The 20,504-nt window shown below is 41.9% G+C and overlaps 2 protein-coding genes across 3 annotated transcripts; one reads left to right on the top strand and one right to left on the bottom strand.

The window, feature by feature from the left end:
- The first annotated feature begins 604 nt into the window (after positions 1-604).
- Positions 605-17,162, top strand: eif3d (eukaryotic translation initiation factor 3, subunit D). Of its 2 annotated transcripts, none has more exons than XM_080775742.1 (16): positions 605-709; positions 1,640-1,768; positions 2,292-2,337; positions 4,512-4,648; positions 4,770-4,855; positions 6,145-6,217; positions 6,479-6,594; positions 9,350-9,482; positions 11,736-11,883; positions 11,975-12,105; positions 12,533-12,618; positions 14,576-14,714; positions 14,801-14,943; positions 15,307-15,499; positions 16,223-16,316; positions 17,046-17,162. In XM_080775742.1, exons 2-16 carry the CDS (start codon positions 1,646-1,648, stop codon positions 17,075-17,077), a joined length of 1,680 nt encoding a protein of 559 aa, XP_080631868.1. In that variant the 5' UTR covers positions 605-709; positions 1,640-1,645; the 3' UTR covers positions 17,078-17,162. The 2 variants fall into 2 exon arrangements, with proteins under 2 accessions (XP_080631868.1, XP_080631867.1); XM_080775741.1 differs by having other exon boundaries at positions 4,758-4,855.
- A 246-nt stretch (positions 17,163-17,408) lies between these two features.
- Positions 17,409-20,187, bottom strand: sult3st1 (sulfotransferase family 3, cytosolic sulfotransferase 1; the record flags this gene model as incomplete). Its single annotated transcript, XM_080775149.1, has 6 exons — positions 17,409-17,536; positions 18,071-18,242; positions 18,410-18,504; positions 19,065-19,191; positions 19,275-19,480; positions 20,046-20,187. The coding sequence occupies 6 exons, from the start codon at positions 20,185-20,187 to the stop codon at positions 17,409-17,411; spliced, it is 870 nt and encodes a 289-aa protein (XP_080631275.1).
- Positions 20,188-20,504: the final 317 nt, after the last annotated feature.

The following is a 20,504-nucleotide window of genomic DNA, read 5'->3' as shown; positions in this document are numbered from 1 at the left end:
AGACCAAAATACTAAATAAAAAAACCCAAAATACAGAAGGGATAAAGGGCAGTGTACAAAAAAAGTCAACCAAAGAACAATATTCCTTTACAGGATCTCCTCACTGGTCAACAAAAACCCCTTGAAGACCCTAACAGGAGCCCTCGTACAAGGTTTCTTCGACTATGCATGCACCTCTTGGTACCACAGCACCTCAAAGGCTCCTAAACAAGGCTCCAGACTTCCCAAAACCAACTGGTCAAGGCCTATTCATAGTCTGGACTTTCGGTGGTGAGGTGACCACCTTTTGTCCTTTTTATTTTATTTTTTATAAAATAATAATAAACTATTTATACTGATGCATTGTTGTTGTTCTTGTTGTGTTGTTTCCTTGTTTGTACTAATTTCCTTTAGGAATAACATAACCTCGTGTCACCAGGCTTTTATTTTAATACATATACATTTAATACATACAAATTAAATATAAAGTATCATCTAGGGCCTTCCGATCTCCCTATCTTTGTCTGTGTGACTGTGAAACCTACTACTTTGAAACCAGAGTTTATGCTCTCTGCTGTTTAGGGAAATCTCATTGTCGCAAAACAGAAGAAACATTCCGTTTTACGGCACTTAATTTGCACTTCCTTTCTCGTCGGCATCTGGAAGGAAAAACTGTACATCGGACGTGTGGTTGAAATAAACCACTCGGTACGGTGTCATATCTCCTAAGGTAAGAATCGATCGAAATATGTGAACGTGTATGACGAGAAATACTGTAAAGTGTTGTATGTCATAAGACGGAAATTAGTCTAGGTAAAAAAGTATTTGGCTTGCCATCCACGTTAGCTTAGCCTAGCTAACACGGCCACCTGGCAGCCTCATATGTGAGTGAGGCGTTAGCTTAGCTTACGTTTAGCTAATGCTAGCAGAATTAGCTAACGCCCTGGACGAGGGCTAAAGCTGATCCAGCTGGCAATTGTGTTGTCGAATCATTCCCATTCTATCACATAAACTACTGTAATTTCACATGTGTCTTCTATTTAATCTACAATTTGACTGGCAAATTGTCCCATGCTGTGGGTTGTTGTTGAAGCGGGTGAACGTTCAGGGCCGGACAGGTCTGTGATGACTAGCCCACTGCGCAAGCCGAACAGTCGGTGCCTGTTTGTTCAGTGCATTGATGATGAGGGACAACAGTGCTGCTAATAGTCTGAGACTGAGACCTCTCCCTGAATGAATGTCATGATCTAAAGTCACTACTGTTCCAAACTTCCATTGTCACTGGCTTACAGGTGCAAAGAAGTTGGTGAAATTAGTTTTTGCATAAACTACAAATTTCTGTTTTCCAGAAAGGGAGAATACGAAAATTGGTGACAGCAGGGAGAGTTTAAAATTGAACTGCAAGGGTCCTATGTTATTACTAGTTCTCAAAGTGAAGTGAGGAGAGTAGGAGTCATTGAAATGGTCCCACTTAAAGTATTGATAGTTCAAATGGGACAAGAAAGAGTTATGGATGTCCATGGCCTAATAATGCTTTCCTAGTCTGGGACTCCTTGAAATTACAAAAGTTTTCTGTGATTGTGTGTGTGACTGTGTGTTAGCGTCTGCTTTTAAATCAAATGATACTCATACAAGTCTGGTATTTTCTTCTTGACATAAGGTCATCATGGCAAAGTTCCATGCCCCTGTGATCCAGGACAATCCATCGGGATGGGGTCCTTGTGCAGTTCCAGAGAAGTTCAAAGACATGCCATACCAGCCTTTCAGCAAAGGAGACCGTCTGGGAAAGGTTCATAATATATGCCTTATGTTACATACCTTCAGATTACAGCCTGACCGATGCCACATTTTTGTGGTCTGATTTAGGAAAGTCTGGGATCACAGATCATTACCAATGTTTTTGACTGATATTGTATATTAATCCATTCAGACCTGACGTCGAAATAAATAAAAGGTCTTCTGAAAGAATATTATATTCAAAGAGTTGTGCCACATTTTCCAAGATTTTACAAAAACAGCAGTCGGTGGCACGCTATGAGCTTGTAGATCTGCTTTTTTTCAATAGCTAAAGTATAACATAATGCTTAGTTAAAACACAAACGGGTCCCCGTCCAGAATGGGTTAAAAGTTTCTATTTGAGAATATTTTACAAAAAAGTAAAACTAATGATTTTGAATAGATCAAATCTATACCACCGATATATCGGTGTGGCTCTACTCCAGTTTTCCCCACCTGAAATGTTGAGTGGTGTAAGCTTTTTTCCCAATTAGTATCTTTATAGGATGTACTTAACAAACATGGTTTAATTGCAGGTGGCTGATTGGACTGGGGCGACCTATCAAGATAAGAGATACACAAGTAAGTAAAACCATTTAGAAAAATTAGCATCAGAATGTTTTATTAAAATAATATAATATACGGCGTCGGTATGTGTATTGTGGATTATACACACATTCAAACTCATTTTCTACTTGTTTTTAGTTGTTGCCACACATTAACTTTACTCACATTTAGCTGCAGACATGTATTGCCAGTTGCCACCAAAGTCAGATTTTACCCTACACTCAAACTTAACAACATACATATGCGACCAATAATTGGTCACATATGTTAATTGGTTGCATAATGTGAGGTTTTAATTTGGAAGTATCGTTATTTGCTTACAGTCTTGAACCCTTATACACATACTGATAGATAGATAGATAGATAGATAGATAGATAGATACTTTATTTGTCCTTTCGGAAATTTGTTTTGTGCACAGCAGTCATCAGGATATACATAAAACATGCAAACAAACAGATCACAGACAGTACATAGACAATAAAGAAACAGTGCCAACAGAAGGCCACCAGTCATAGTTCCAAGAGGCATCACATCACACTCTATGCACGGAACTAAGATGGGGCCTGCTTGTTCATAAGTCCTATACTTATGGGAACAAACGATCTTGAGGCCCTAGCCTGCAGGGAAGGTACCATATACCGTCGCCCTGATGGTAAAAGATGGTATTGGCTGTGTAACGGGTGTGTGTTGTCCCTAGTAATGGCTTTCCCCTTCCTGAGTACCCGGGTCTCATACATTGAGGTCATACTCTCAAATCGCACCCCAGCTATTTTGCTGGACACGCTGATGATTTTATGGAGTTTGTTCTTATTAACCAATGATAATGAGCCATACCATGAAACAAAACAAAATGTCAATGCACTCTCCACAAAGGATCGATGAAAGAGTACCATGATATTTTTTTCAACGTTGTACTGTCTCAGTCTGCGCATAAAATGCAGCCTCTGCTGACCTTTCTTGTAGATGGAATGAGTGTTGGAATTCCATGTCAGCTTGGAATCAATCGTTGTACCCAAGTACTTATATTCGTCCACCATCACTACCCCATCCCCACCAATGACTATTTCCTGGTGTGCATGGGCACCAGTCCTAAGGTCCAATATGACCTCCTTAGTTTTTTACTGTACCAGTAAGACTCGCTGAGGCGATCTCGCCCTAAAGGGCCGGGCCTGAATTTTCGGCCTGTTGAGAACACTAGTTTTCGCCGGGTGCTGCTGCACTAATAACTTTAGGGCAGGCCCGTCTAGTAGTTTGTAGCCAGTATTGATGACATCAGGGTTCTCCATATATGGGCATACCCATATGACCATATATGGAGGCGTGGGTGATTATTGTGACCTGCAGTCTCAATAATTTACTTAAAGCGCAAATAACATGCATTTTAAAACTGCTTTTAATATTTAATATCATATTGTCGATGTCCCTCAAAGTTATTTCTAATGGTTTGAGCCTCAATCACCACTCTGATATAACCAGGCCTTGTCATTTCTTTCTGGACTTTGAAAGCAGTTTTAGCTGCAGTACCACAATGTCCTGAGGTGGTGGGGGTGCTGATATATGCAGATTATTTCATATTTGAGTCATTATAATACTGATGCTAGATAAAACCAGGCTTGTTTCCATGCCATGCCAGCTTGGAAAATCAACAATGGTGGACATTGTAAACAAAGTGGAAATGCAAATTTGGAACTGAAGACTGAAGAAGAGGAGGAATTATACAAAGTAGGGTGACATTGGTGACATCACGATGAGGCCAAAATCAGTCGAGCTGTTCCTGAGAGCAATTTCCATTAAAACACCCATATGACATGAAGGCCTGATTGTTCAAAATTGGTTATTTGTGGGGATAGAAAACACACATGGGAGCCCCAAAAACACAAAATAAATTGAAAAAGTTGAATTTTATGGTATAGGTCCTTTAATCGATTTCAAACAGCAGGCATTTAGACTAACTTGTCTCCTAAACCAATGGATAAAACATAATCCTTGTGCCTGTAAGGGCACCATAAAGATAGGACCAATGGAAACAAGTCCCCAGGACGTTTTGTTAGCCTTAATAGTCTTGACTGTACCACATGCCGTTTACATTTTTTACTAACAAAGTAATCAATCAATACTTAGATGATATTGTCCATATGCATGCATGCCAGACCTACCATGTAATAATCTTCCGACCTCTCCCTCTCAGATAAATATTCCTCTCAATTTGGGGGTGGTAGTCAGTATGCCTACTTCCATGAGGAGGATGAGACCAGCTTCCAGTTGGTGGACACTGCCAAGACGCAGAAGACTGCGTACCAGAGGAACCGCATGCGCTTTGCCCAGGTACTCAAAACAGATTAAAACATGACTCCAATGAATTCAAAATATTTGTCTTAAATTGTGTCCCACCCACCATGTAATGTAGCCTAACTGGCAGTCTAATTAAATTAAGTCTAATTATCAGAGAAATCTACGGCGCGACAAGGACCGTAGGAACCTGACCCAGTTCAACATGCAAACCCTGCCTAAGAGTGCCAAGCAGAAGGAGCGGTAAGTTGCTGTCAAAACTGTCAAGTACTGCCTCCAGGAAATGTCCCCTTTAGTTTTTCCCATTTATACTCCAGTCCATCTTCAGCTGGGTCAGTATGTACTAGTACGAGCTGTGACCACATTTCCTTTTTTTTTTTTTATATATTTTTTATCCCACGATTTTGTAACCCATTTTTCACCCCTGTGTCAATCATCTAATGTGATCCTGGGCTCTACACTAGGCATGCCACGGTATGAGATTTTACAGTACGGTACGGTGCCGGTATTGATAATCTATACCTCGGTATTCCACGGTATTAAAAAAAAAAAAAAAAAGCCCCCCCCCCCCCACCTATGTCTAGAGACTACCCCACCTCCTTATAAGCCCTTCTTTGTTCCTCAACCTACAGGCCTACATATCTTATTTTTTTATTTTTACCTTTTATTATCATTTGAATTTTAATATTTGTCATGATTATGAATTGATTGAAAGTCCTTGCTGTCTTGTTTCCATTCGGTCCTGGGCCAGGGCTGAATGGAACAAGACAGCAAGGACTTTTTTCAGTGATCCCTTTGTAATGTGTTTGGCTGTACCCTATACTGATTACATTTCTGCCAATAAAGTATTCAATCAATGAATCAATAGATATTCCCCACTGTATTTCACTGTACTATGGCTCCCCCTAATGGCCGTTTTAATGGCGTACCCTGTATGCTGTAGAAGAGGTAGTGCAATCTGCGCATGCTCACAACTGTCACTGTGTGCCGTTGACACTAGTTCACTCTTATAGTACATATTATGGAAATATGGAATATACAATTGGATCTGGGTGTCTTTCAGCAACACTAACTCAAAGGTAGGAAGCAACTTTTCAATCTACTGCAGCTGTGTGGTGAAAATAAATGTTTTGCCTTAGTGTGCGAGTGGAGTTGCTTTGCATATGCGCAGCATGCGCCGCCCACCGACGCTGTATTAAAATACCGTATGCTCGGAAATCTCACGGTATCAACACCGTGGCTGTTCCTGTCGCGGTATTACCGAAATTCGGTAAACCGCGGCATGCCTACTCTACACACCCTCCGCCAACCTGGGGAGAGCAACGGACTTAACTCATGCTTCCTTCATGCTTGAGTGTCCAAGTTGCTCCTTTACACCTGACAGGGGGGAGTTTCCCTGGTTGGACGTAGCGCGTGGAAGGAACACGTTATTCCAACCAGTTCCTTTCACCTCCATCAGCCCATTTAGGCCATTTAGAGACCAGGATTTCCACATTTCCATTAGACTTTTAATACGACATTTCTGTATCCAGGGATCGCATGCGTCTGCAGAAGAAGTTCCAGAAGCAATTCGGAGTCCGTCAGAAGTGGGACCAGAAATCTCAGGTATAGCATGAAAATATTTACAGACAATATTGTAGTTATTACGTAAACATGGATACTCTGCCTATTGTGTATATTATTGTGCTATATTCCTCACCCACTTTAAGCTTGTTTTTCTCATTGATAAGATTTTATATGGAATACACTTTATAATTGAAGTTTTATTATCATGATTGTTTTATTAATACAGAAGCGTTTCTGTCCCCTCCTTTTTCCTCTTTTTACCTCCTTTTTTCTCTATATCTCGCGTTCGTTGAGACCCAGCTGAAGCCCAGGGACTCATCTGTGGAGGTGAGGAGCGACTGGGAGGTGAAGGAAGAGATGGACTTCCCCAGGCTGATGAAGATGAGATACATGGAGGTAGCTGATCCTACTGACATGTAAGTTTGACGCGCGCACACACACACACACACACGCACACGCACACACATTTTAACAATTTATGTCCACACAGAGGAAATTGCATACATACCCCCCAGGACATAAATAGTTCAGGTGCAGCAACAAACAAGAACGTCATTCCATTCCATTCCATGGGCACAAGTAGTGTAGGCATGCATCCTAAGTTTGCGGGTATGTCTCAGGCTGGAGCACCAGAGGAATCAATTTCCCAGTCCACTCCTGCATTGCTTTTTATATATACTTTATTGAAAAATTATTCAGGGTTTACTCCTGCATTGCCACCGGTGTGTGGCTAATCCCATGGGCCCAAAATCCACCCACTGTTGTTTCCGACAGCGGACGGACACACCGCTAGAAGGCCCTTGTTGTATGCAAGCTTGCGATGGTGTTGTAGCACACAGTCCACAGAGGTTGCAAATGCATCTTAAATCTGTACCCACTACATTAACGATGGTAGTTACAACAGAGCAGTTTAACGTCATGCTCAGGACCACACACACACACACACACACACACACACACACACACTACTTCTGAGCCAGACCTGCACTCAGGGGCGTCATGTTTCAATAATGATTGTTAGTGCTCAAAGTCCCGCCCCCAGCCACGCCCCCTGCTCCAGCCGTGGAAATAAAACAAGTTTTTTTTCTTTCGGTTGGTACTTTATTTACAGTTTGCTGATGAACACAGTGTTTCAGTTCACAACGAACACATTAAATTGTTTCAGCATCTTGTTTCAACATTTCAGCATGATCAATGATAAACAGTAAAGCATTAAATTGTGGCGGTCGCTTATTGACGTACCATTTAACGTACGAGGAAAGTGTTTCTCCTTACAGCTGCACGGCTGATGAACTCGTTGGCTATAACATCCATGTCCAATGCCATCACCATATCGCTGTGACAGTTTATCAGAACAAGGTGATTGAGTCTTGCTTGTCCCATTGTGGCTCGCAAATATGTCTTTAGTCTGTTTAGCCCTGAAAATGACCTTTCTGCGCTGCATGATGTGACGGGGACAGTCAGCACTTGTTTCACCAGTCTTACTGCCTCTGGTAAAGTAGATCTGGCGGTCCCCCCGTTCTCACTTTTGAGGAACTCCACGACATCATGAAAGGTAGACAGTGGAACTCTATGCCGCTTTGCCATGGCAAGCAACATGTCACGATGCAGTGTCAGCAGCTCACTGTCAAAATCACTCCCATAGAACTGCACTATGCTTTTGCAGTCGCCCTTCCCGACAAGAAAGTCCTCTACATCTCCCAAATGGAAATAAAGCTGTACTGTACTGTATGCAACATTTATACTCTACCTGGCAGCAGAACAAAAGCCACCTTATTAGCATTTGAATGCCCAAGTTGGGCGTCCCAACACCTCTTGCCCAAGCGCCCCCCCACCCCCGTAAAGGTTTGTGACTACGTGACATTTTAAGCAGGGGGAGGGGAAAGGGAGGGGAAATTCAGTCTTCATAATACGTGGGTTCATATTGGCTTATTATTTTAACTGTGGGTGTTTCAGCTACCAGGCACCCCCGAAGTCTCCGCGCCTGCCTGCACTTAATAAGCCTCCAACCAGCTAACTCTTTGATGACTGTTGTTCAGCTGCTAATGGTGCTACAGAGCAGTGGTTTATAAACCACTGGATTTGATGGGTTTATTGCGAATGAAGTGAGAACTAACTATAGAAGATGGCCAAAACTGTCTGTGTGTACCACATGGGAGTTAATGCAATTCACGCCAGACATTTTCAAGGCAGTCGAGCGATAATCATGGAGGCATTGGTATTGAAAGAACAGCCTTGGACGTCAGATGCTCTGCAACACACTACAGTGCTACCGGGTGCATCAACAACAAGCGAGGATGCACGCGAATCAATGGCCGATCATGTGTGCGTATTGTGTAATCATAATTTGGTTAGAACTTAAGGGAAAATACCACCCCCCAAAAATGTCATTAATGTATGGAAAAACAAACATTGGAATAAATGACATTATGGGGGTTTCCCGCATCAGATATTGGGTCATGGTCTGAAAATCATTTTCCATCTTCCATCTTTTTCTTTGCTTTAATTCCTGTGAATCCGCAAAACGTGTGACGACATGGCTCACGTCGCTTATGTTTATTACATGGTGCACTGGAGCCGTCTAGGCGATATTTGAGTTCCTAGGATGAGCAAGCACTCCCTTGTCCCGGTCATCATAGGAATACACATTTAGCGTGCTACTGCATTGGTGAATGTAAAAAAAACACATGTGATATGAAGTAGAACGAAAGTGGTTCTATGCATGTGTGCCTGGTCTATCTGGCAGTTGAGTGTGTCACCGCCACCTGGCCTGCACACTGCTGGATATTCTGATCAGTGTTGCGCCTCCGTCAAATGCAGAATAACAAAATGAAAACGCAACGGGAATTTGCCGTTTTCTCTACAGAACGTTGCCGTGTAAAGGTGGCCATAGTCATGATCCTATAGCCCAACAGACAGGCCATGGTCATGCTGTAGTTATTAGGTTGTCAGCAAACTAAGCAGCAATGGCATCAGGCAACTGAATGCTAGAGCTTCCACACTTGTTATTTAAACGAGTGCAAAAGAATAGGGCCAACTCCAGTCCAGTATGTACTGAGTATAAAGGTTTCAATTGGTTAAGAAACGAGTAGCATTCAAAGATTGTGGAAGAGTTGAGAGGCTAGAATACAAATTAATGATGACTTATGTCTTGTATTATGTCATCTTCAGCGAATGCTGTGGCGCATTGGAGTACTATGACAAGGCTTTCGACCGCGTCACCACTCGCAATGAGAGGTCACTCAAGAGCATCAAGAGGATCTTCCACACGGTCACCACCACAGATGATCCTGTCATACGCAAGGTACAAGCACAAATATACCCACAAGTCATGTTGGAAACTATAGCACATTTTCAGCAGATTAATCACAGTTAATAAAGCAATAAGCCACAAGAGGTCTCAGGTTACCATGGATTTTACAATGGGTGAGAGGCGTGGTGAGACACGAGCACAGCGAGTTGCTTTTCTAAAATGGTTAGCAATATTAACCTAATAAAACTATTAAATTCACAAAAGTAGCTACGCTTTGCGCCCACCAGAGCGAGCCACATCACTTCCTTGGCCCAATCCCAAATGGCTCCCTTGCTGACTCAATGAGCCCTCACTGACTTAGCTGCGCGTTCACGTGAAGTCTGTGAGGGCTTGAGGGGTGTCCCATTTGAAATCGGTAAGTCAGTGAGGGCTCAGCCCCGCCCCTTTATGTGCCCTTTGCCAAAGTCAGCATCGATGCTGACTTTGGGCTGACTTTAGCAAAGAAATTACCCACAGTTCATAGCGTTACCAGGGGAATGAGGGGGATCCTCCAAACGTCAATCATTTAAATATGCAAATTAGTTATGTATCGCGATTAGAATGTCAACAAACACAATAGTGCTTTCTCACTGTTCTTAAAAGGAGACGGAATGGAAGGATATAGGCTATATATTTAATAACAATAATAATAATAAGGGAAACATGATGAGAAATTACTAATGAGCAAAGTTAAATAATATGGAAATGAAATGTATAATGAATATTATTATATATGAATATTACAACCCATATCACACAGGAAAGTGTATTTATGAAACTAATAATAATAAAACGATCAGCTTAAATACTAAAATAGACATGATAGACATGTATAAATAGGCCAAGCATGTAGGTAGGCACTGGCTGTGAATATGGAGATTTTTTATAAAGTGTCATGGACTCATGAATGGCGGACTCATCTTCAAAGTGCTGTCCCATTTCTTTCACAACAATGTGGAGCCCTTGCAGCCTCTCACCCTCAAGCCCTTACAGCTGACGTCACTAAAGTCAATGAGGGTCCAGGGCTCAGGGCTTGAGGGAGGCATTTGGGATTGGGCCCTTGTTTTGCTCGGCAAGTAGGCTGTGACGGGAGAATAGCACTTGATGTCTTTACGGGGCCGCCTGGAGCCTCACAGTCATATGAGCCCGGCGGTGCTTAGACGCCCGCACGGCATGGGCTTGTAAGGCAATCAAGTGCTCCCCTTCCCCAGTACAGCTACAAGGCTGCAGGATCAGCTGGGAATGTTATGAAGTGATTGAAGTTGTGGATTATCTGTGAAATTTACAACGGTCACGTGACGGTAACCAGCCAATCAGAGTATTGGGACTAACCGTTTTAGAAGCTGTGAATAATTATGATTAATCACCATTCATTAATTATTATTAATGACCAGTGCAGTGACCTTGTGGTTGGAGTGTCTGCCCTCAGACACTCAATCCGCAGCCGGGTCTTACCAACGACAATAAAAATGGTACCCAATGCCTCCATGTTTGGCCCCCCCGGATTAAGGGTTGGATTGGGGTAAATACCTGTGACAGCATCGTGTCCAATGTGTGTACTTCAAGCTAACTCAGGCTATGGAAACGGGAGACAAATATGACACGTGCAAGTGAAGGAAGGAGGGATAATAGTGAGGTTTATTAACTAGCTTACTTCCTTACAGTTTGTGCAGAAAGTGTTCTGTCTGCAATCAGTAACGGAGACATTCTATGATAAATTATCGCTGCTAGAAGAACCGTACCTGACATGACGGGTTGATTAAAATAAATTAGAAAGGTAAAGTTTTATTATAGTTTTGTCTGTATGTCTACATTATAAAATCCTGGCTGTTCATTTAACTCCGATAGTGTAGGAAAACTGGCAGAACTATATACTAAGGCTCTTAGACAGACTTAAAAATATATAATTTATTTTATTTTTAAATGCTCATCAAGTGCTCTGCTCAAATTTAGGTCAAAATGTGCAAACGTTTCGGTCTTGGGACCTTCGTCAGTGCTACAGTATGTGTGTAAATCACAGTCAAACCAGGTGCTCTTATAAGGCTCTATATCCACTCAGATGCTGACGATCACCACTCAAGGACATCACCATAGTTACACAATATGTTTCTGATAGTGTACAAATTGTCCAACCAAATCAATTTGTATTCCCTCAGTTACAAAAGGATAAATTAACAACATACATTTTTATTTTGTAACTTTATAACATAAAATGTATTGGCTATTCTCTGAAATTCTGTGTTTTTTTTTGTTTGTTTTTTTCAGCTTGCTAAAACCCAGGGGAATGTGTTTGCCACCGATGCCATCTTGGCCACGCTGATGTGCTGCACACGCTCTGTGAACAGTTGGGATATCATTGTGCAGAGAGTGGGCAACAAGCTCTTCTTTGACAAAAGAGACAACTCTGACTTTGGTAAGCCTTTTTGCCGTGTGACCGTGGAACATTAGAACCTTGGATGTGTGCCTTACTAGCTGTGGCCCTAACTTCAACCGCTCTGCCTCAGATCTGTTGACCGTGAGCGAGACTGCCAACGAGCCACCGCAGGATGAGGGCAACTCCTTCAACTCCCCCCGTAACCTGGCCATGGAGGCCACCTACATCAACCACAACTTCAGCCAGCAGTGTCTGCGCATGGTACGCCTCACTCACCCAGCCACGTCCACACTGTGCTGACAAAAGACCGTCCATTCCAAAGGATGCCGTCGCTCTTGCGTAGAAACCTTATATTTAACAATGTCCTTTTTTTATGTTCATCCAAAGTAATGCCCTTTCTTATACTTATTTGTGTGACAGTATCATGCAAATGTAGTGGAAATATCAGATCCGCAAGTACACGAGCTTGTAGATCTTTGACAAATATTGCCTACTATAATGAATTAACCAAAATGGTTGAAAGTGCTTAAGTCTGTGGTTTTAACAATAAATATGTAATCAAAAGTAAAGTATCAATTAGAGCTTGTAATTAAATAACTATGGGACCATTATGGTTTTGGACATGCAAGGTTTCTGCCCAGCAACAGTGATGGTATGACCTTGACATGAAACTATTGTCTTTCTACAGGGAGGAGAGCGGCACAAGTTTCCCAACCCCAATCCATTTGTGGAGGAAGACATGGATAAGAGCGAGGTGGCATCTGTTGCTTACAGGTGTGTACTGACCCCTGCTGGTTAGATTCAGTAATTTGTGTAGCTATGATCAGAGATCTCTGCCTACTGATTCGTCTGGTGGCATCTAAATTCATGGCAGTTTGTCCAAACGGCACGCACATCGGTACACATTATCTCTGTAGTCGTGCGATCAAGGCGGATCTGTCCGATTTTTCATATTCCCACAACAATTGCGATGGCCTATTCACAGCGCTCGGTTCACTAGGCAGGGTTCAGGGCATGTACTGTATATGTATGGCAGGGACATACAGAAAAAATATAATCAATAATAAATGCATTCATACAATTTCAACTTACTAGACGTATATATATTGCAAAGAGCAACAGTACTGAGTACTGTAAAAGGAACTCAAATGTGTTATAGTTCCAGCTGAATGAACAAATTTGACTAGGAATTTTCAAATGATTGTCCAGCACAGCCTATTTAGCTCTTATTACTGATGGATGGAGTATGTCCATTTAATGTATATTAGTACGTTTTTGTTCTCTTTCCCCCGAATAGGTCTACATAATATTGGTAGAATTATGGTAAATGCTTCTGACACGTCAACAAGTGCAACACTGTTAAAACATCCTTAGTTTTACAGGTTTCTTTTCTTCTTTTTTTAACCTTTATTCAGCCAGTAAAAACACATTGAGACTGCGTCAGTGGGAACTGGCCAAGCGGCAGAAATAAAATTACACAATACCACATCGTCAATGTTACATATGTTAATACACCTCAAAGTACCTATGAATAAATACAACACATCACCCAAGTCCTACTTTTTTATTAGCTTTTTTCCCCCTTTTTTTTCTTTATACGGTATAAAAGACATGGACAGCTTACCAAACTATAGTGTGACTAAGTCTTAAATGAAATGACATCTCTGTAGTTCCTCTTTGCATTAGCTCGTGTATTGAAACGATGACGCCCATTATATCAAAAACAAAGAGCATGACAAATGGGTGAGAAGGTTTAGGTTATTAGATACGGATTCTGAACTCGATGAGCAGCAAGGCACACAAAGAGTGGCCTTGCTTTTATTCAGTTATAATGATGTCTGGGATTTGTATAAGTAAGGGGAGAGAATATAGAAAATGACAATGACAACTTTAGAAAATAACTGAATAAGTTATAATAAAATAAATAAATAAAAGTTAGTTATATAACCCTTTCATTGTAAAGAGAGAGAGAGAAACTAATACTCCAGTCACCCATTTTTACGTCAGCACCTCCTACCTGAACAATACTGTCACTGCATGCATGTGTGTCAGTGTATACAGTATATAGAAAGATTGTGCCTGGGCCTTGCTGCTAAAAGTTTCCTTCTATTCAGTTATATAACCATTTTAAAGCGAGAGAGAGTATCTAATAACCTAAACCGTCTCACCCATTTGTCATGTGCTCTTTGTTTTTATGATCTGAGGGTCCATCTGATCTTTCAGAGAACATAATATACAGTATTTACTAAGTAAGTTAGTAGGTTGGAGAGGCTTATTGTTGGTATCAGCCAGAGCGCGGGAGTCTCCGAGTCTGACAGTCCATACATAGGCTGTCACGATGAAGACGTACTTTTTATTTAAAAAAATAAAGATTTAGAGATTAGGACAGTAGACTGACGGGGAAATAAGGAGAGAGGTGGAGTCGTGGAGAGTGACACGCAGCAAAGGTCGTCGGGATTCGAACCCGCAACATGCTGTCAGGCTGACATTGCAGCCTAGGGTGCCCGGACCACCACTCCGATGGCCCGGGCCAAGACATTTTACTTATTAATTGTCAAATTATTGTGATTAACGATTTAATTGTTTAATGTTTAAAAAAAGTTGGCATTGAACATATAAATAAAAATCGCATTTCTGATTCTGCTTCGTAAACAATAATTGGCCCTCAAGTACTCCGGGGGCCACTTTGGGAAACGCTAGTCTCATAATAAATCTACTTCATGCGTTTAAGGTACCGTCGCTGGAAGCTGGGAGAGGACATCGACTTGATTGTTCGCTGTGAGCATGATGGTGTGATGACCGGAGCCAATGGGGAGGTTTCTTTCATTAACGTCAAGACCCTGAACGAGTGGGACTCCAGGGTAAAAGAAGTAAGGTGGCGCACACAGTTAATTAAAACATGAAAATGTTTGAGAATGAGGACTGCTGCTGTTAATAGGCTAATCTTCCATTGCAGCACTGTAATGGAATAGACTGGCGACAGAAGTTGGACTCCCAGAGAGGAGCTGTCCTGGCCACAGAGCTGAAGAACAACAGCTACAAACTGGCCCGTTGGACATGCTGTGCCATGCTGGCTGGATCGGAGTACCTGAAGCTTGGGTGAGGAGGAACACGCATCTCCACCTCTTTGGAAGGTGTCTTTTAGAGCCCAAGCATTCGGGGAGTTTTAGACTGCTGTACTGATGTTTTTACCAATTTTTTAAAATGCTTTCCTATAATCATGCCCAAAATAGGGACGTTAGATTGAAAGTTCTCTCTCTCTCTCGCTCTCTCTCTTTTTTTTTGGGGGGGGGGGGATGTTTTTTGAAATAATTCAACAAAATGACGGAAACAAAAAAATAAAGGCAACCATAAAAATGTGTCTGCGACCCACAAAAGCGCCCCGACCCAGCATTGTTTGGGGGAAACGGTGGGTCTAGATCAACTCGATTGCATTCTCATCGTCCGTCCCTCTCTCTCTAGATACGTGTCTCGTTACCACGTGAAGGACTCTGCCCGCCACGTCATCCTGGGCACCCAGCAGTTCAAGCCCAACGAGTTTGCCAGCCAGATCAACCTGAGCATGGAGAACGCCTGGGGCATCCTCCGCTGTGTCATCGACATCTGCCGCAAGCTGGACGAGGGCAAGTACCTCATCCTCAAGGACCCCAACAAGGTGAGCTACACGTACCATCCAGGGGGGGGGGGGGGCAGTGGATCAGGGGTAGAGTGCCCGGTAGAACAGCCGTTCTAGTTCTAGGTTCCCAGTTCGATCCCGGGCTCCCCCAGAGTTGGTGTCGAAGTGTCCTTGAGCAAGACTCTGAACCCCTAAATGCTCCCGATGTGCAGGTTGATGCCTTGCATGGTTTCCTCCACCATCAGTGTACGAATGAGTGAATGTAATGCACAATCTATGTAAAGCGGTATATAAATGTATCCAGCGCTGCTGTTGGGTCGGAACCATTGTACGTCCAAAATCGTTGAGTTCCAAAGGATCCAGTATAGTTATCGAGTCCCTGTTAATGCTTTTCATTGGTTAAATATTCATGAAATCCACACACACACTTAAAAATGGTCAGAAAATAGCCTTCGAGCTTGAGCTACGAACTCTACAAGCTCACAACATGTTGCAGGCACGTATTGTGAGCTTGTAGATTGTGAGTTGTGACATTCTGAATCTGAAGTAAGGCATTCATTTTCGGAGATACAAGATTTCTGCACAACAGCAACGACTGGCTTCTTGGTCACAATTTGTGTCAGCGATTTCAGTGACTTCATTTTGTGTACATTGTACTGCTGGTCAAGAAAGATGGCTTGATGGTGGTTCATTTTGTGTAAATTGTACTGCTGGTCAAGAAAGGTGGCTTGATGGCGGTTGCATTTGTTCCGTTTCCAACAGCAAGTGATCCGCGTGTACAGCCTGCCTGATGGGACCTTCAGCTCTGATGAAGATGAGGAAGAAGAGGAGGATGAAGACGATGACGAGGAGGAAGGTGAGAATAGGAAGTCGAGTGATGTCGTAGTGACGTATTCAGTGGTTCTCAAACATTTACGTATGTACTGTATCAAGGACTTGTTGGTCCATTGATAGATATTTGGCCCCATCTGACAAGATCTTTTACCAGCGACCTCCATTTGTCAATATGAAAAATGATTTAAACTAGCATCTCAGCAACAAGCTCACACCGCATCACCCTCACCCTCACCCCAGGCTGATTATTATGTTTGTTTTCCGGTTCAGATTGAAAACTACAGCAGATTATAAAGATGGTAGCCTAGTAAGCAGCACAGCTGCACCAAAGAAATAAATGAACAAGTCTTAGATTGTGTCCAGAAACCGAGGGCATGACAATGTGAAAGCATGGATAGTACTGACAAAAACAAATCTAACGCAACCATTATTAATTTGATTAGCTGCAGCTGTGTTGCTTACGTCACTGTGTGTACTAAAGTGATTATGCAGCCTACCATGTTTTTACCCTGCTGTAGTCTTTAATTCGGCGTTCTTAACGCTGCTGAAGTGGGAAACGAACCCCTTTTTCATTCCCCTTTAACAAGACAATAACACCATTGTAATGTTTTTTTCTTGCTGGGGTGAATTCCTGAATGTCTGTTATTGTCTAAAAATGACTCTACAGTACTGTTCTTTACATTTCTACTTTCTCTCTCTCTCTCTCTCTCTCTCTCTCTCTCTCTCACTCCCCTCCCCTCCCTTCACACAGACGAAGAGAATTATCGCGTGGAGACTGCTTAGTGACCAAAGTGGCCTACCTACACTTGACATACATTACCATAATTAATTCTGATATTCAATAAAAAAAATATGATTGGCCATCTTGTTTTATGTGCATTCACTATTGTTCAATACAACTTTTCCACTCTGAGCCATGTTAGATGACATTAGTTTATTGTTCCCTGTGGGGAATTCAATAATCGTGTCAGCAAGTAAATTATTAAACCATTTTTATCTAGTATACATGAGTAGTTGGCGAACACATAACCATACTTAGCAGCTGTAATGAGACATGTGGAGCAGACTGTAAATATATTTCAGAATTGATGGGAGAGTACTATTTTCCTCCTTTTTATAGTTGCTGTGATTCAGTGTCCCAGATGAATTTCAGGTCCATGTCGCCCATCCGCTCCTGAAGGATCTGATCAAACCTCTCACTCTGGGCCATGGTAAAGGTGTTCTTCCAGTCACCAACCTTACCTGCAAGTACAATAGTATCACAACTGATGATGACGCATCTAAAGTTTACGTATCGGGACAGTCCTGTAATCAAGAGGTCTGATGTCAACAATCATGGGTTCTGACCTTGTGTCTTAGTTAAAATGTTTTGCTATTATCACTATTCCACAGTGAGTCTGTGGAAGGGCATAGCCTTCTTAACCTGACGCTGCCAGATCCAAGAAGCTTGCTACACATGTTTGTTTCACAGCTTATTGGGATCTGGGATTGCGGAAGCAAATTCGATGACGGGGCTGTTCCTTTGACCGTCTGTCTATCACCGTGTGGGCGTGCAAACACAACCAATCATATTGACGTGTCTGTATAGCTTCACATCCGGTTTCGCACATATAGCTCGTACCGAACCGCCCTTAGCTCACGCTGTTTGGTTCGGTATGGAGATTCCAGATGGATGTGGTGTTGGGGAACATGGTTACCCAATACCGCCCCCAGCTGGCAAAGTCAGGTTATAGCCTTCTTGCCAACAGTGGAAAATTGTATGACTTCAATATTTACCTTTGCGCATAAAGTCTCCCTTTAGCCGCTCTGTTGCCACAAACTCATAGTTGGCTTTAGGGTCTTTCTTCATGTTCTTGAAGGTAGATTTTTCCACAATTTGATCGATGGCGTCTTCACTGAGATCTTTTCCTAAGAAATGGCAGATCTTTGTTACTGCCGTCTTCAGATCCTACAAGAAAAATGGGGGGCAGTGGGTAAAATAAATTGAAAGTTTGAACTACATAGTAAAGACAGCGTGCTATTGACCAAGATAGCACTCTATTGTAATTTGTAGGTATGTTGAGTATCCTCAATGGAGACAATGGGTTGTGCGGCTTGTGCCATGTCAAATCTTACCAGAATCATATCCTCATATGTCAGGAACAGTATGTTGTACTGGTCTCTCTTAGCATGCCACTCTCTGATGTGATCAAACCAGGAGCTTGCGCCAACTGGATAATGACATAGATTTTAGTGACAATTATAAATCACTGAAAGCAGTTAAATGGAGTTAAAATAAAACGTCTGGGTTTCCAAGGCTAATTGGCGTAGAACAGTGGTTTTCAACCCGTTTCATATGAAGGCCCATTATCTATTCAACATTTGAGCCACGGACCACCATTTGTGGAGATTTAGACTCAAAACTTATGATTTTGTCCACAATTCCATGCTGTATTGAAGTGGTACCATAGGAGAGATAACGGGCAAACGTTGATCAAAAATAACAATTATTCTACATTCTCTAATTACAGACGTCTTGTAAATTAAGTAATGCAGATGTTTAACTCCTGAGAGTGTAAAATGAAACCAAATCATTTGGTTTCATTTTACGCCATCAAGAGTTAAAGCTCTATAAGGGTTCATTTGGTTATTTACCAACCCATCATTTAGCTGGGGACCACCTGGGACCCCCTCAAGGACCTCTGGTGGTCCCCGAACCACTGGTTGAAAACCACTGGAGTAGAAGACGACATACTTCAAAGTAGCTTTTAGTGACAATTAAAATGCCTACCATTCCCTGACACATATTGCTCCAAAAAGTCCTCGAAGCTTTTGGGAGTTTGCAGGTCAGCCCAGACACAGCTGAAGTGGTAATATGACACAATGTTGTCCTTTGGGTTCCGCATTACATAGATAACCTGCCACGACAATGAAAATGTATTATATACAGTATACACTCACTGCGACACTAATGAGTTATTGAATCCAACAGTCCTCTTACTTTACCCTTCTCCTTCAATCCTGGAGGCATGAGAGCCGGGGTGAGGTGAGAGGCGAATAGCCGAGGAGAGGGTAGTATGGAGTAATCTGAACGGCCTTCCGTGTATTCCAGCCATGGCATTCGCTCCAAGTTGTTTGCATAGGAAACAGAAACACCTCCGTCTAACTCGTATATGGAAGTGATGATTTGCTGAGTCCATATAGTGCCTGTGAGTCCAAATGTTCAAAAAGCTTTTGAGACGTTATTAAAAGCCTATGATGGGTTATTTTTGGTATTTTAGCACTCACCAGTGGTGGAAAAAGTAGCCTATTCAAATGTTTTTCTTAGGTAGAAGTATCAATATGGCACTATAGAAATACTCCGTTACAAGCAAAAGGCTGGAATTCATCATTAAGTAAAAGTACAAAAGTATTTGCTTCCAAATGTACTTAAAGTACCAAAAGATTGATTGATTTGATTGAATGTCCCATTTAAATCTACTAATAATTGCTATTTTCAAATGGCCAAAATGTATATAGGGTAGTATGTCTATGTGCCTACTACTAGTATGAAGTATGTAGGCTGAAGTATGTTTTGTAATAATCAAAGTAACAGTAACTAAAGTTTTCAAATGTAGTGGAGTAAAAGTACAATATTTCCCTCTGAGATGTGATGGAGTAGAAGTAAAAAAGTACAAATACCTTAAATTTGTACTTAAGTACAATACTTAAGTAAAGTTACTAAACACTAAATCACTAGACGGCTACAGTCCAAATAAATTGTCTCACTCACCTGATTTTGGGTAAGTGACGAGAAGGACGTCGTCGTCACGAATTCCAAACGACTGAAGAGAATCGATGTATTCAGCAGTTGTGGAACCAACTGCAAAATGATAGTTTTTATACCTGAAGAGATAATCTGTGATCTGCTCCATGTGGAATGTTTGAATAAAACAAAGACTGTAGAGCTAAATATGTGACATACAGTGACGTCGTGACGACACTCCACATGAATGGAAATAAAAGCCTGCTATGGGTACCGAGGCTAGTCCACATGTAGTTTGGACTTTGGACCTTTGTAGTAATAAATGCTTTATTATCGTCCTCGGGAACCTCCTGAGGTGACAGAAAATTGCTGTCAACGTGCATTTCTGCATTATTACATCACGACGTCTAAAAAGTCATCCAATAATATGGGATTTAAATAAGCCATACTAGGCTATATATCCAACAAGGGTCATACTGTAAAATA

This window comes from Protomyctophum bolini, assembly GCF_963924005.1.
Source record: "Protomyctophum bolini genome assembly, chromosome: 11".
NCBI classification, from domain to species: Eukaryota; Metazoa; Chordata; class Actinopteri; order Myctophiformes; family Myctophidae; genus Protomyctophum; species Protomyctophum bolini.
The sequence above is the reverse complement of the archived record's forward strand: the minus strand, read 5'-3'. Positions and strand labels throughout refer to the sequence as shown.